The sequence below is a fragment of the Artemia sp. Qi Xiang Cuo genome, chromosome 8 (genome assembly GCF_049724085.1).
Source record: "Artemia sp. Qi Xiang Cuo chromosome 8, ASM4972408v1, whole genome shotgun sequence".
Taxonomy (NCBI): Eukaryota; Metazoa; Arthropoda; class Branchiopoda; order Anostraca; family Artemiidae; genus Artemia; species Artemia sp. Qi Xiang Cuo.
The window spans coordinates 50,285,047-50,300,914 of record NC_142801.1 but is presented as its reverse complement, the minus strand read 5'-3'; the positions used below and the strand labels follow the sequence as shown (position 1 = coordinate 50,300,914).

At 34.5% G+C, this 15,868-nt stretch overlaps 1 protein-coding gene across 1 annotated transcript in view; it reads left to right on the top strand.

Annotated features, from left to right (window-relative positions):
* Positions 1–15,868, top strand: part of LOC148949523 (uncharacterized) — a 153,676-nt gene that overhangs the window by 85,018 nt on the left and 52,790 nt on the right. Inside the window, exon 8 of the mRNA XM_089093536.1 lies at positions 9,918–10,020. Within this exon, the coding sequence (XP_088949662.1) occupies positions 9,918–10,020 (103 nt within the window). The remainder of the gene's footprint in view (positions 1–9,917; positions 10,021–15,868) is intronic.

Below are 15,868 nucleotides of genomic sequence, written 5' to 3'. Positions count from 1 at the left end.
CATTTGTTGTGCAAATTGCAACTCAACTGACCACCCGTCTTACAGTTTCAGTTGCCCTGCTATGAAAAAGCTTTTTAAATGAATATTGGTTCTACGATTACGTCCTTTAATTCGAATGGAGTCATTAGCAAATTTGTAGTGCTGAATGAATTTGTTTCTGAAAATAGTTCAATACTATGTTTGCAAGAGCATCATTTGTTGGACCATTCTTTGAATATGTTAAGTTCCCTTTCAAGTCTACATGATATATTTACCGTTCCTGCGAGGCCTACCGGAGGCCGCCCTGCGGGTGGCATTGCTACATTTGTTCCTAAAGAATTTAGTGCTATTTTATCTTGTGCTGATGAGTCTTTTCTTGCCTGCAAACTTTTTGATTGTGTTTTGGTCAATTGCTATTTGCCTACTGACTATCATGTTGATTCGTCTTTTGAAGCCTTTACGTCAGCTTGCCATAGACTTAGTAGCTTTATTGCCCTATTAGATTCGAGTTTACGTATTTTTATTTTTGGTGATTTTAACTGTGATCTTGAGAGTGTAAATGAACGTAGCACAATTTTATTTTCGTCTTTACCAAATTTTAATATATGCCGTAAGACACTTGATTTTACTTATTCTCATTGGAGTGGGAGTACGAGTAATATTGACCATGTACTTTTTAATTTTTCCCCATCTATTATTGTAAAAGTTATCCCGGATTTCCCGATAAGTGATCATTTACCTATTCAGTTTTTGACATCGTTTTCTGTAATTCATGATTCTGTTTCTGCTTCTAATTTTATTCCAATTCGCCCTAATTATTTTGAGAGAATTATCTGGGATGAAAAACTGATTCCGGCTTACCAAGATAAAGTTGATTCTTTAGCTCGAAAAGTAGTTGTACCTGATATTCTGAAGTGTCATAAAGATAACATAGAGCTTGAGCTTAATTGCATATATCTTCAGTTATTACATTGATTAAAATATGGTGCTAAAGAAACTTTTGGTGTTAAAAAGTGTAAACCCAATGTTGAAAAACCTTTTTGGTCGTCAAATCCGTTTCTTGTACATGCTAATCATGAATCTAAATTAGCTTTTAGACATTGGAAAAATAGTGGAAAACCGCGTGATCTTCATCCGGCTTTTATATGCATGAAAAAAAAGAAGGCAATTTTACAGTCGGAGCTTCGTAGTCATAATAATATTTTGCTTATGGATGCTTCGTCTGAAGTTGATATGAATAAAAAGAAACTTTGGAAAGCTCTACGTTCAACAAAGAGAGTTAATGAACCTTCTAAAAAGAATGGCCCTTCTCTTGTTGAGTGGGAAACTCATTTTGCAAACCTTTCGAAATCTTGTGATGATCCTGAACAACTTTCGCATGTTGATATAATTTTAAACAGTTCTTTTAATTCGCATGATTTTTCTATTTCGTTTGATTCTTTGTTGGGTGCATGCCGTAAATTAAAGCCACAATCCTCTAAAGACCATGATGGGATTTTTTCAAATCATGTGAAATTTGCTCCAACTTCTTTTCTTCTTCTTCTTTTGACTTTTTTTAATCTTATTCTCAAGTTTGGTAATGTTCCTCCGTCTTTTAGGATTGGGGTGGTAACTCCTATTCTAAAATCTGGTAAAAGAGATCTCCGTTCTTGTGATTCGTATAGGCCGATAACGAAGGGTTCTATGATTGGTAAACTTTTTGAATTATGTATAAAGGATCTTTTTGATTATTTGGATGTTGGTCTTAATCAAGTAGGGTTCAAAAAAGGAATGGGTTGCGACCATGCGCATGCAACGTTTGATACTATAATTAAGGAGTCAAGATCTACTGGCTCCCCACTTTATACACTTTTAATTGATATAAAAGGAGCTTTTGACAATATTTCGCATGCTTCCGCTCTTTCAGCTCTTATTTCTGGTGGGATTCCCCTTTCTGTGGTTAGAGTTCTTAGATCTTGGTATTCGGGGCTTAGGATAAAAAATTTTGCACATACTTCTGATTCTCTTTCTAATCCAATTTCCGTGGGTCGGGGCGTGAGACAGGGTGGGGTTTTATCTCCTTATATTTTTAACGCATGTCTGGCGGAGTGTCTTCGTTCTTTATCTACAACCCTTATTTCTTGGGGACGGGATGTGTCTTTTCTTGCTTATGCTGATGATATTATCCTATTGAGCCGTTCTAAAGCTAGTCTAATTAAGAATTTTAATTCCCTTTCTAGTCTGCTTAATGTTCGTGGCCTTTCTATTAGTATTAAAAAATGTCAATATTTTCCCGTTAATGTTAATGACCGAGCTGAATTAATTTGCGATAGAAATATATCATTTCCGGTTTCTGATGCTGTTGTTTATCTTGGGTTACCTTATTCTGCTTCAGCTCGTGAATCTAAGTCGATGCTAATTTTACATATTCAAGAAAAAATTAGAAAGGCGTTTGGTTCCATAATACGGCTACGTGGTGTTTATCGTCGTGAAATTCTAGGTTCTCTTTTTAATGCAGTAGCCCTCCCGCATGTTCTTTATCCTTCCCTTCTTCTTCGAGATTTTAAAATTTGTGATTTTTCAGCAATTCGCGTTTGTTATTTTAAATATTGTAAGTTTTTACTTGGTTTTCCAATTTCCTTTAGTAATACTGAATTAGTTTCAAAATTTAAAATTAAAGAGCCGTTGGAAATAGCCAAGGTAAAAATAAATAATTTTTACCGTAAATCTGAAAATATACTTTATGTTCATAATCTTTTTCCTTTTTTTTCTATAGTTTAAAAAGTGCATGATTTCATTATTACTATTTGTTGCATTTGATTAAGTTTTCTTTTGGGCAACTTGTAAATTGTTGCTATGTTTGATGGTGTGTTATTTGGATTTTTGAAGATTTATTTAATTATCTTTTATACTCCTCGTTTTTGAGGGAAATAAATAAATAATAATAATAATATAATCGCTGCTACAGCTTGTCTTAAAAGGGTGTTTTGGATCTCCTGCAGTGTTGTTAATGGGGCCCCTTAGGTGCCTCCGCCAAAAGTGGCTATCTGTACTTGACAATATGCCTAACATAAGACTTGTGATGAGGAATGATTGAGTTGGATGGTAATTGTTAGAATGAAGAATTAGACCAGCTTTGTCACGCAGAAAGAGTAGACTCTTCGAGTCGTCCGCCGAATGAGAAGTCTGATGATATAAGTATTCCTAGAAGGCATAGTTTGTCAACTTTCCAGCTCTCTTGATACCTTCACTATCAAAGATTAAGTCAGGATGTCCACACGAGACCTTCTATCGGGTGACAAATAGTTCCTTTTGATTTGGATACGTAAAAATTGACCTTCTACGCTTCACGTTGCTTTTTTATATCAAAGAGGATCTGCTTGCAGAAAAAGTGAAGCTGGGACTGCGTCTTCATGTTTTTTGTCAGCTGCATATGCCGTAGTATTGGTGGCAAAAAAAAACAACACATGCCTATAAAACACATTGAGAAGGGACATTGATTAGACCACCGCAAAATCAATGCGCTTAGAGTTTCTTCAACAGGTCCTCATGCCAAGGTGCATCAAAAGACATTTGCTGTCTCACATGAAAATTTTCTAATGGCCAAATGAGCCTGGGCCGAAAGCTTGAACCACTCCTACCGTTAGACATTTAGCCAGTCTAAGGTTGAGTGTTTCTTGTATAATCCTTACTGTTTGTCGCTACTTTGGTTTTTCGAATCAATGTAAGTGCTGAAAGTTCTGTAGGAAATGCACTCATAGACCTTACCAATGCATGAACTATGTGCCATGTCACCATTTGGCTTAAGAACAAGGATGACGCGGGTGGGAGTGGATTTTAGCAGGTTTTGGAGCAAATATTTTTGACCGATGTGTGGGGGAACGAAAATGATGATTTAATTCATTTTTTATGTTTATGTAAGGAGTTAAGAGGTTTGAGAGAGGAAATTTTTCCGGGGTGGTTCGAAAGGGAGGAATGGGTGGGTAATATATTAAGAGATAGAAATTTTCTGGGGATAAAGAATTTGGGAAGGTTTATTGGATTGGGCATGGAACATACAGATCATTTTCTTTAGTTTTATTTTTATTTATAATAAGGGTGTTTTCATTTATTATTTTTGAAGTGTATTGTGTATTAACCATGGCCCAGTAGGGCTTTTAGTGTTAATAAACCATATCATGGATCAGGAATGATGATGTCACAAGGTCGGCTAGTTTGTGACTGCCGTCCTTGAGGACAGAATTTGTTATGTAATATGGACGGAATGACTTAGTCATAACGAGATTCTGTGGAACCTGCAGTACTCTCAGAGCAGAGTATTTGATACGGCCAAGTGCGACGCCTGTGCAAGTAGGGAAGTAAGGGAATTCCTTGCTATGTTCATCAAGAATAGAAAACTCGGCAGAGACCTTTGCGACAGCTTTGCCTTTGCCTGAGAATCTTGGATAGTTATCCCTTCATCCTGAAAATTATGCCTGTCCCAAAGGATAATGCAGTGCAGAAATTTAAATTCAAAATATATTGAGAAAATATTTTACGGATAATGCTGGCTTTTTGCCAAACCTGGTGTTTATAGATCTCTCAGGCTATTGATTTCAAAGCTGAAGATAATACTGCAATATTAAAGTCCTAACTCGAAACACACTAAATACATCATAATAGTGTTTTTCTATCAGCAAAATTAGTATTGAAGGATTTCCGAAGCTGTTGATTAGAAATATGTAGCTAACCTACCTACCAATATAGCAGTACAGATTCAAAATATATTATGCTTATAATTCACAGGGTACTGTTTGATTGTCACCAAAGTGTTTGCATAGTCCAGTAGTTTCAAACTCATATAACAGTCAGTTAAGGCATCTCGGCATATAATGCTGTCTTCATCAGTTCTTTGTTTTCTACTTTGATTATTTTTACCGGCAATTAATAATATTCATAAATTTATGATTATTTTTAGTTATAAATCTACTATTTTAACGTTTGTTTTTTGACAAATTTTTAAACACCTAAATTTGGGGCGAAACATACTTTGGAAATATTATTGCTTAAAAACTTCGAGTATTTGGAAATTCTGATTGCATATTTAAATTTTGCATAAATTTTTCTAGTTTAGTTCGGTATCTCTTTTGGTAATAAATGGGTTACCGCATTGTATCCACATAGCACTAAATATGGTGAAGGAAATGACATTAAGAACTTTTGCATTATAGCCTGTTTTTCAAGATAAACTGTACAAATCTTTGTTTAAACTACAAATTAGTAAAAATGGCACAGTGCGGAAATTCTTTATTTTCGCTTAGATAAAAGAAAGCAATAAAATCGACTTCTATTATGTCAATTGTCTTTAATGTATTGAATTTGGGTATCATAAACTAAAGGCACTATTTTAAAGTACATACACTAAAATCTTCTAGGGTGGTGTATCTCTATTAGACGGGTAAATTTGAGCAAGCCAATTTAAAAAATGGGGAATCAATTAAGAAAAATCAGGATCCTGCAGACTTTTTGGGTTTCTGCTTCTGTTTTGTCTTTTAAATGATATTTGTATGTGTTCAGACTATCTTATGACCAAAGTTTTGTCGGACTAGTTATGCGACAATTGAAAGATCAAACTTGACTAACTCAGAATCGCTGGAGTGGAAGTATTGCAAAAGTTTAGCAATATTACTCAAACAGGGAAAACTAAAGTTGAATAAAGTTTTTTTTTTTTTACATCAACACATTAAATGTGTATCCTTACTGGAACATTACGAATAATAGTCCTTTGCCAAGCCATCGTGTTAATTTCTTTACGAACGAGCACCGTGAGTTTGAATCTGAGTGTGTCTATTAACTGTTTTGCACAGAGCCAATGAGAAAATCAAACTGAATTGCTGTTCTGTGTCTCAGGCTATCTTTTGACTAAAAAATGAGCTCAAATATCTTTCTGAGTGCTCTGAATAATAAAATACTTTTAATTCGTTCTGTTTAATTTTTCTGCCTATAATTATTTCTTTCTAAATATGCTTGCCTCACTAATATAAACACACTTAATGAATACTATAAGAACTAAAAAAAATTGGCTTCGAACTGTGGTATATGTGCCTGCACAAAGGGGAAGATGAATGTCGTTTGGGATTGGTTTAGGAAATCGCTGGAAAAATTGTGACTTTTACGTGCCCTTTTTCCCTGTTTTCACCCCCCTCTCCCCGAAAAATCCTCTTTACAAGTCGGGCCTAAGGGTTATACCTCTCTGTACTTATAATAATATAATGAAGAGATGCGCCGTTTTAATATATATAATACGGCACCTTTATATATAATATATATAAAGGTGCCGTTTTTTACTTATATTGTGTAATACATATTTATTATATCTTCTATTTATTAAGTGACTATCATTTAGTGCAGCATTTCTGCTGTTATTTGCAAAGCATTGTTTTGGTATTGCTTAACGTTTTCCAAACATTCTATCTCCATACCCTCTTTTTAAGATAAATGGTCTACAATCTTTTTAATATGAGCGACAAAACGAATTTTATGAATATGTCCATGGTATCTTTAAGACTTATTATTCCTTGGTAAGGACTCCATAGAACCCTCGGAAGGTGTCTTACGAGATGTGAAGGACTCTTCATGAGGATTTTACGCGCCACGTATTAATTTTTTTAATTTGGTTTTAGTACAAATATTTTAGCATTCACTAGTACTCTTGATGCTTTGAATGTCAACAATTTTATGGTAATGGCATCAGGAACCAATTCTGATTTAATTGATTTAATTTACTCTGATTTAATTATGAAAATAACCTGTCCTTGGACTTTGGCCTTTATTGCGTAAAACTGTATATTAACAAAATACCCTGTTCATTTTTGAAACCTTTGGCTTCTTATCCTTTCCCTAGAATATTAACACAGGTTTTATCCTTTCCCAAGAGTCAAAATCTACGGAAGACCAAAAAATCTAGGACGGGGAATGCCCCCTCTCTAATTGTTATCACTGCCGTATCCGCTCATATCGTAAAGGTCAATTATCTGTGAAAATGATTTATACTAAGCATACTAGAATAGGTTACATATCCTGAATTATTTGCTAGTTGGTAGTGGTGTACCGTATCCGATATCGGTATTGATAGATAGGGATGGATGTTACGTATTGAAAGTGTCTTTCAAATATGCGTGTATAAACAAAAATAAAATAAATTTGTAAATTCTTTTCTTTTGCGAAAAGCCCAACCAATCCTAAAAATGCTCAGTTTTGAATACAGTTTGGTGGTCCAAATACTTCTTTTAAGGAATTCAAGTACGTTTTATTTGTACTAGTTTCCCAATAAAATTATATTTTTCGATTGGGTATAGTGAATGTATAAAAAGTAGAATAGACAAGGCCCGGTGTTTTTTTTTCATAGTTGAACGGAGTTTGGAAGAATAGGAAGATAAGTCTGCGAGTTAAGAATAGAGTATTGGAAACCAAGGTAATAACAATGGTTAAGTATAGTTGTGAAACATGGGCGCTTCGAAATGTTGAGTAAGATTTTTTTAATATTTTTTGGAGGACTTATCCAAAGATGGTCTTAGAAACTCGTTTGACTGATCGTGTATCAGACAATTAGCTGTGCGCAAACGTTGAATGATCCCACTTTTTATGGCTATAATGAAAGAAAGATTAAGATGTTTAGGCCACATTTTACGAATGAAGAATGACATATTACCAAACATTGTGCTTTTGGAGGAGTGTGTGCAGATGTGTTGGTCTCAGGCTGCTTAGTGCTTGAGTGAGTTGTTGGTAGTAGTACTATCAGTTGTCGAATTAAGCAATATTAAAATGTTCATTTTCTCTGATGTCATGCACTCTAGTAGTTGATATTCAACATGATAACAATGACTAGAATCGTTTTTTATTTTCCCAGTTCTAATACTGTTGAATTTTGCTAAGACTTATTTCTTGCTTGAGATAAATTTGATAGTACAGTACACTCTGTGTTCATAACTTAAATGTGTGCATAAATTCAAAGCTCCGTTCCTCAACCTTTTTCGTGTCACAGCTGCCAGACAGTCTTAGAAAAAAAAAAATCAGCCTCTTCACGACTCCCTTGTAATTCATTGCAATCTTAGATTGACTATATGTTTTTTCAGTTAAGCTTGATTTTCTCATTAGTTAATCACTGATACATGCTTTTTAACTTTTCTAAGTTTTATTGAGAAATTTGTACATGCATTTCATTGAGACCAGTTGATTTATGTTCAAGTATTCTTTCGTACATAGCTGTGTAATTTTTACCGTCCAGCTACAACCGCTTGCCAATGGAATTCAAACATTCCTTAGCGGCTAGAACCCCCTCCTCCCGACTGAGAAACGATGTCTTAAAGGCATTGACAAAGGTATCTGTTTTATAGTAATTTAAGGACTAATAAAGCTAGAAATTTTATTCTCGCCATACAAATTTTGTATGCGCTCCTCTTCTTATGGACAAAAGTCTGATAATGAAATTCCTAGGCTGCGGATAACTCAAATTTCTGGTCTGTAAGTTTAATAGTTTTAACATTTGTATCCGTAATTTTAAAAAAATGGGCACGAAGACCGTGTCTCTAGAAGAGCTTTCCTAAAAAGCCCCCAAGAGCGTATTGCCCGTGCCACATTTTAGTCACACTTGTCAATAAAATCAAAATTACGCACGACTACAGCGCCAATTACGCTCGCCGTTCGTAATTTCTCGAGTTGAATTTTGTTTAACTTTCAAAACATAATTTTTGACTGACCAATCAAAATCAAGGTTTAAGGCATAATTTTTAAAACTAGAAAAGATGAAAACTTAGAACAGCTATTTTCTATCTGGGAGAGGAATCAGACAAAAGTTAAGATGACTTGGTATTAGTAGAGAACAGTAGGATACAAATTACTGTTGGTGCAAAGTTTTTAAACTAATTTCTTGCAATTTTAATTTTTTGCTTTTTAAATACAAGTGTGAAGCTAAAATCGAGAAAATTGCCTTGCCATTCATGATATTTGGCTTTCTTTATCGATAGATGTAACTATGATGTGACACGGGCATAAGAGAAAGATTGGACAATACCTCTGAAACTGCAAAAACGAAATAACCTTTTGGGATTTGTTGGAGGTGGCTGGAACAGAATTTCTGAGTCGGATTAGATGGAGAAGGAGTGTTTGCCAGTGAGTCAGCCTCAGCTTTCAAGGGTTTGTTGCAGTAGTAAGCCCATTCTTTGTGAATTATTTCTGATACTAGACTTCATTTTCATAACAAAAACAAGACTGAACAACCGACGACATTTTTATTACATGTGTAATAGTTGTGTGTAATATGAAGTAAATGGAAAAATATTTTGATAGCACAGAAAACAGGAATGGACTATAAGCCAGATATTTTGCATATGGAATTTCAGCGATCCAAAAGACTAAATGTTACATGGGAATGAAATTCTTAGTCTTAGAATCGATCAAATAAAACAAACATCTATGTTTGTGTGATAGCTTCCCCAAAATACACTATATTCATAGCCAGAGACTGTTTAATCTTTCAAGTGAAGAAAACAAGAGAAAACTCGCTCAAACCGTCCACCGGCGGAATCCCACTGAAGTAGGATGTATGGCTGTCTTCTAATTTAGACGTCTTTTTACTAAGAGCCTGGTGAATAAGATAGGTAACAATCATGCGCACTAAAGAACCATAATCTCTATTCTGGTTATTCTTTTGTCTGATTAAAAAGTGCAATTGTACTTACAGGTTCCAGCATTATTTTCTTCAGATTCTGTGACCTTATACAATTACCGCTTATTTAAACAGGCTTGTTCGGATATTTGTTGTATTTTTCGTTATTCTCTTTATGACTAAATATGTATTTTTATGTATTTATGTATAAATACAGAAAAATGTATGTATATTTATAAAATATACATATTTTATAAATGTTTTTTATTGAAAAATTTATAATATTTGTGTATTTTTCGTTATTTCCTTATAGACTAAAGAGAGCTCATGGTTCGTTCTGTGGAACTGCAGAAGAAGAATCACAGATATTGGACAAGTTGAAGCTGCAACAGGAACAGTTAGAGCATGAACGGAAGGTATGTCTTTGTACAAATTTAATTGTATTCGATTTTTTTCGAACGAAGTCAAAGACGTCGTCTAGGGTGTGTGTGGCAGAAGAGGCTGTGACTGTCCCCTGGTTCATTGAACAAAAAAAAGAGGTGGAAATGCCTTAAATGAAATGATCTAAGATTTCAAAAAGACTGCCCACTTTCCTCTTTGGTGAGATGTAATGCTCCAGGTAAAAGAAATACATTTACCGCTAAATTGACAGACTCGTCAGATCAAAAATCAAAACTTCTGGGTCATCCCTAGGGTACCATTAGCGAATAACCTATAGCGTAATTTTCTTCTTTTTAACCACCCTCATGCGCTGTATCTTTTCTAAGGGGCTAAAAATTTTCTACTCTGTATCAGTCAGTAGTTTATATAATAGGGGATCAGGTTAAATAGGATGTTCCATTTGGAAGAAGCTGATTTATTTAAATTGAAAGCGTTAGCATTAAATCTATAAACTTGATGAGTAGCTCTAAGGTTCAAGCAAAAAAAAAAAAAAAAAAAAAAAAGGAAGATAAAAAGAAATTACAAGAATTTACTTAAAATTGAAACCCACATTGCCTAGCCCATTGTTGCATGGATCAGTTTATTATGGAATGTGCTTGAACTTCATGAAATTTACAATGTTAATGTTCCATATTTTGGTCTATTAATATTATTCTTTGATTAGAAAGTAATTTTCGTATATATCCCTTTGTTTGATTATCTATGTTTGTGTAATCGAGGCTAGTTATTTGCAAGCCAAACATTTCTTTTGGTCTTTTAGATAACATTTGTATTAATTTAATTTCGTTTAATTTCTGCTTTTGTAATTCTGATGAATATTATTTCCAGCAAAACGAAAATATTAAAATACTTTTTAACTGTCCAAAATCCTCGATTAAGTCCAATTTATGAACCATTATCTTAAGGTCCATGTTAGGGTGACTGGATTAGATATACACTTAGAGACTATGCTAAAAATAATCAAAGGGGAATCCTCTTAATTAGTACGGCCCCACTAAAAAACACTTCAATACCCTCCTAGAAGTTGGTACTGTTTGCAGTTCCAACTTTGCAGATAATGCTTAACTGACTAAAATTTATTTATACCAAGAAATTTATTTATTTCAAGATTTTTGAATTCAAGAAAACTGCTATCGTTAGAAAATTAAAGATAAATTTTCGGTTGAAAATAAAATATATGGAAATATGATGAACGAAGCATCAGTTCGAAAGTGGTTCATAATGTTTAAGGGCAGACGGACGAATGTGCTTGGTGAGGAACGCTCGGGCTGGCCTTCTTATGAGCTAGGAGGAAAAACTGAATGGGAAATTTATAAAGATAGGCGATTCACATTTGAGGGACTGAACACATTCTTTAACGAAATTTAAGAACTGTTTTATACGGAACTGTCAGTGGTGAACTTGGTTACAAAAAAAGGGCTTGGTGAGTTGCCCGAATGTTGTTAGAAGAACACAGAAACAGGTTAATGAGGGCCGCATTGGTTTGTCTGTGTCGCTATCATAAAGATGGCGATGAGCTTTTGGATCGCATTGTTACTGGTGATGAGGCTTGGATTTCACACATCACTCCAGAAAATAAGCGTCAATCACTGGAATGACGCCATTCACCCCCCCCCCTAAAGAAAAGAAAATATAAACAATATGTTCCGGACCAAGAAGGTTATGGCTACGGTGTTTTGGGACCATAAAGGACGTTCCCGCTCGATGAATGCTAAAGATGAGACCCTAAATGTAGAGGCCCGCTGTCAGACATCACACTGGATTTGCTCCGCGATTCAAAATAAAAACAGTGGATTGCTGACCAGCCGCGTGTTCCACCTACGCGACAATGCGCGTCCTCACTCACCCGCATCGATGAAAGATATGCATCAGCAGCTTAAGTTGGAAGTCTTGAGCATCCACCATACATTCCAGGTATAGCCTCCAGTGACTTCCACTAATTCCCAAACTTGAAAGACTGTTTGATTGGAAACCACTATGACAGTGATGATGGACCTAAAGAGGTTGTTAATATATGTAGAAGGAATAGAAAATTTTGTAAAACATAACCCTTAATTTGATGGACGACAACGTAGAAAAGTATCCTAAGTATCGAAGAGGTAAATAAAGTTTTGCTTTTTTCTATCAATGATTTGAGTTTTTATACAATCGGGCTTTTTACTCTCCAAATGGCCTTCGAAGATAAACAAAAAATCAAGCGATATTCCTTATAAAAAAATGAAAAATGGCATCCTTGTCTATCACACTGACCTGCAATAAAACTCTTTTCGGTGTGAAAATATGAATACTTACGTAGTTTGAAATATATTCGAATTATTTATATGTTTTTTCGTTCTATCTCTTCAAATTTGTTTAAGAGGGTACTTTAGAATACTTTAGAATCAGCTGAAATGTTACAAATTCAACGGTTATAAGATAGAAAATAACGTTAGATTCAAAATGCAGAACCTTTCTTTGTAAATAGAAGATATTATTGCTTAATCAGTTGAATTCAGGTGTAACAGGTGTAAATCCACTTTTTTTTGCTTGCTTGCAGACCAGTGTTGTAGTTTACGATATCTCTCATAAACAGACGCACTGCCAGTTGTAATGCACAAGCTATTGATAGGAGCATGCATTTGCCTGGAGAATTGAAAAGATAAATAAATAAAAACGCACAAGTGAAAAGATATCCTATTCCAAGATGATAGAGAGATTATTTTGATTGTTTATGCAAGGTTCGTGTTTACGCTGGTATAGGCGGAGTAATCATCAAGTGGTAATTTACTAGCAAAGTATGCAAATAGCGACTGAGCGATTTTAAAAGCCAAATTGAAAAATTATATAAAAGGATAATTGTAAAAATTGACAAAGGAAATGTATTGCCCATTTAATTCGACAATTGTCCTGTAAGACAGAATTTTTTTTTCATCTGTATTTGAAAGCACAGAGAATGTGTTGCAGTACATTTTATTATGCTTTAGTATTGAGATAGTCGAATTGATTTTTGAAAGAAATTGCTTCGTATTCAGTGGCATGAAACTTTTTTTAAGTTAGGGTCCTTGATTCCTCATCTTTAGAAATATTCGTACTGACATGCACAATGAAGTTCATTATGCGGTTTGATAATATCAAATAATTGTATGAAGTAAAGCTTATCAGTTTTGTTTATATACTGCTCAAATTATCAACTGCGAATATAAATTTAGATAAATACCCATGCAACATATTTTCGACTATGTTACACCCTTACCTTGCTGTGAATTAGTGCATAGTTCCGCCACGATGTAAAAAAAATAAGAAGAAGAAAGGAAAGTGTAAATACAAAATTAAAAAGGAAATTTAAGCGAAATTAAAGAATTCAGAGGAAAACCGTTCATCATGGGTAGGAGCTAAGAGTAAGCTTTGAACAGATTGGAGTGGACGAGGAGCCTGCACAGCTGTGTTGGCCTGAGGCGGTTTGGTGCTGCAGTAAGTTGTTGGTAGTAGTAGCAGTAGTAGTAATATAAAAGAGCTTCGTTCAGTGGAACTACTAGCATGGTTTTCAGTAAAAACGAAAAAAAGAGGGAGACTGCCCTGTGGCTAGGCATATTACAAAGGCCAAATCCAGGATTTTATTGGGGGGGGGGGGTATTTTAAAAAAACGCATCAGAAATTTGTTTATTTGCATATCTGTTATTTTTTTACGATTCAGACAAAAATTTCGGGGGGGGGGGGCAAACCTATTACCTCTCCCACCATGATACAGCCTTGCCTATCTCTAAAAAAAAAGAAAGAATAAAAACACAACGTTTGGTTTGCTTTCGTGCGAAGTATTCTGACTTTTGATTCTAATCGACTCACCTAATGTTAATGCTCCTTTGAAGAAAAGTCTCTGCATATCATAAAGGCTAGGTTTTTGAGAAAAAAAAAAGTGTTTAGATGTGTCAAACAACTCAGAGTAATCTCCTAGATTCTTTTTTTTGTATTGGTTGAGATATTCAGATATTCTTCTTTGAAATTTAATCTCAGCTGAAAACTTTTTAAATTGTTCCCTTGGGTTGTGGCTTATTAATATTTTTTTGTTCATAAAGCAAGAAATAATTAAACAATTATGGCAATAATTTTCTTATGTGGTTGTGAAGTGTCTGGGAAGTTCCATTTCGGATGCTATATTCTTTTTAATGAAAATTTTATGATTTCTAATCTCTGTCAAATTACCTACAGGTTCTCCACCATTTTACTTCAATAAAAATCTTAATAAAACCAAGAAGGCATCATTTATTTTTAATCTGCTACAATAAAAAAGGTTATATTTTGACCAGATTTCTCATATTTATTTTTAACTCTTGCTTTTTCGGTTGTTCTAATGTAACCTTATATCGGATCTTACATCGCAATTTATTTCATTTTTTTTCAGATTATAAAGAAATAAAAAACGGATTTTTTTTTTAATGAAGGTAAAGAGTGATGTTAAAACTTAAAACAGGCAGAACTTATCCTGTATATGAGGGTGCTGCCGTTTTCCTAAGCCTTCTAGTCTCTACGCTAAAGTTTGAATTACATTTTATTGATAGTATATGACAGCCTAATACGAGCAAAAAAAAATAATAATAATCTAGATTCAATTATAAATCAAACAAGAACATTAAACCATGGGTCACTTTCTGTTTTCTTTTTTTGTTTTTCGCAAAGTTTTAGACAGATGATTTCTTGGTCTATGTTAATTCTTTTCGAAAAGTTATCTCACACAGTTAAACCAACTTTGAGAATGTTTCACAAAGTTTAAGAACTGCGATTTCTACGTCTACTGTGCTGACATGTAAACAGTTTTGCGTAAAAACTGTTAGGATTAAGGGGGGATGGTATCTTCTACTTATCGGACAGTTTTTGTTCGTCAAGATTTATTACCTCTTTAATTTCCTTAATAAAACACCTTTTTAGTTTAATTTATGTGTGTTGTTGATATTTTATTCAGGGCTATCCTAAATACGAGTAGGCCTGCTGCACAATCCCAGCATCTAGCTCTGGACGCTTAACTTAAACTTTTGCACAACAGTGTGTCAAAAATGTTAATCACCCTTAAGTATTCACCCCTAAAATAGTGTTTTTAGGGAGTGGGGTGGGTTAGAAGGCCAAAATTTTTTTTTTGGGGTGGGGGTGGGGGAGGTATCGGATAATTTGTTTTTCTGGGGAGATGTTCCCAGCCCTTCCAAGTGTGTGAAGATAAATATATGAAAGTAATTGTGTTCCAAACTCAACATTTTCTGCAATAAGACCTGCCAGGGCCGATAGGGACCTCTGACCATGCATTTTAATTGCCCGTTTTATTGAAATATATTATGTCAAATAAACTGAAGTTAAGATGTACCTCACAACCATATAGATTTGATGCACCTCTTACCAAAAATCGGAAATTTCCACTGACAGCTCCCCTAATAGCTGGCGTGCAACTATGCAACACTGTGTTACCTTGGGTGCTTCTTTATAAATTGTGCATAATAGCCGTCCATTTTTAAAGACTTTATATACATTTACGGATAAATATGCCACGAAATGGCGGTTTGTTCCGCGAAACTGGTTGGCTGTGTAAATCACTTCAGTAATTCCAAATCGATTGGCTATCCTAAATTTGTCGTTTCGTGCCGTACCGATAAATTTCGATAGGCCCGTTTAAGATTTTAATGAATTCGATATAATCAAAACCAGCAGTAAAAGTACATTCTTTTGAGGTATTTTTTGATCTGATTCTAGTTTTACGAGTTGTGACCTATTTCATTTTTTTACTATGGGGCGCGATCGTCTCTTACTAGCTTGCTAGCTACCGCTGCAACCCGGATATTTTGTTGTTATATTCGGGCAATG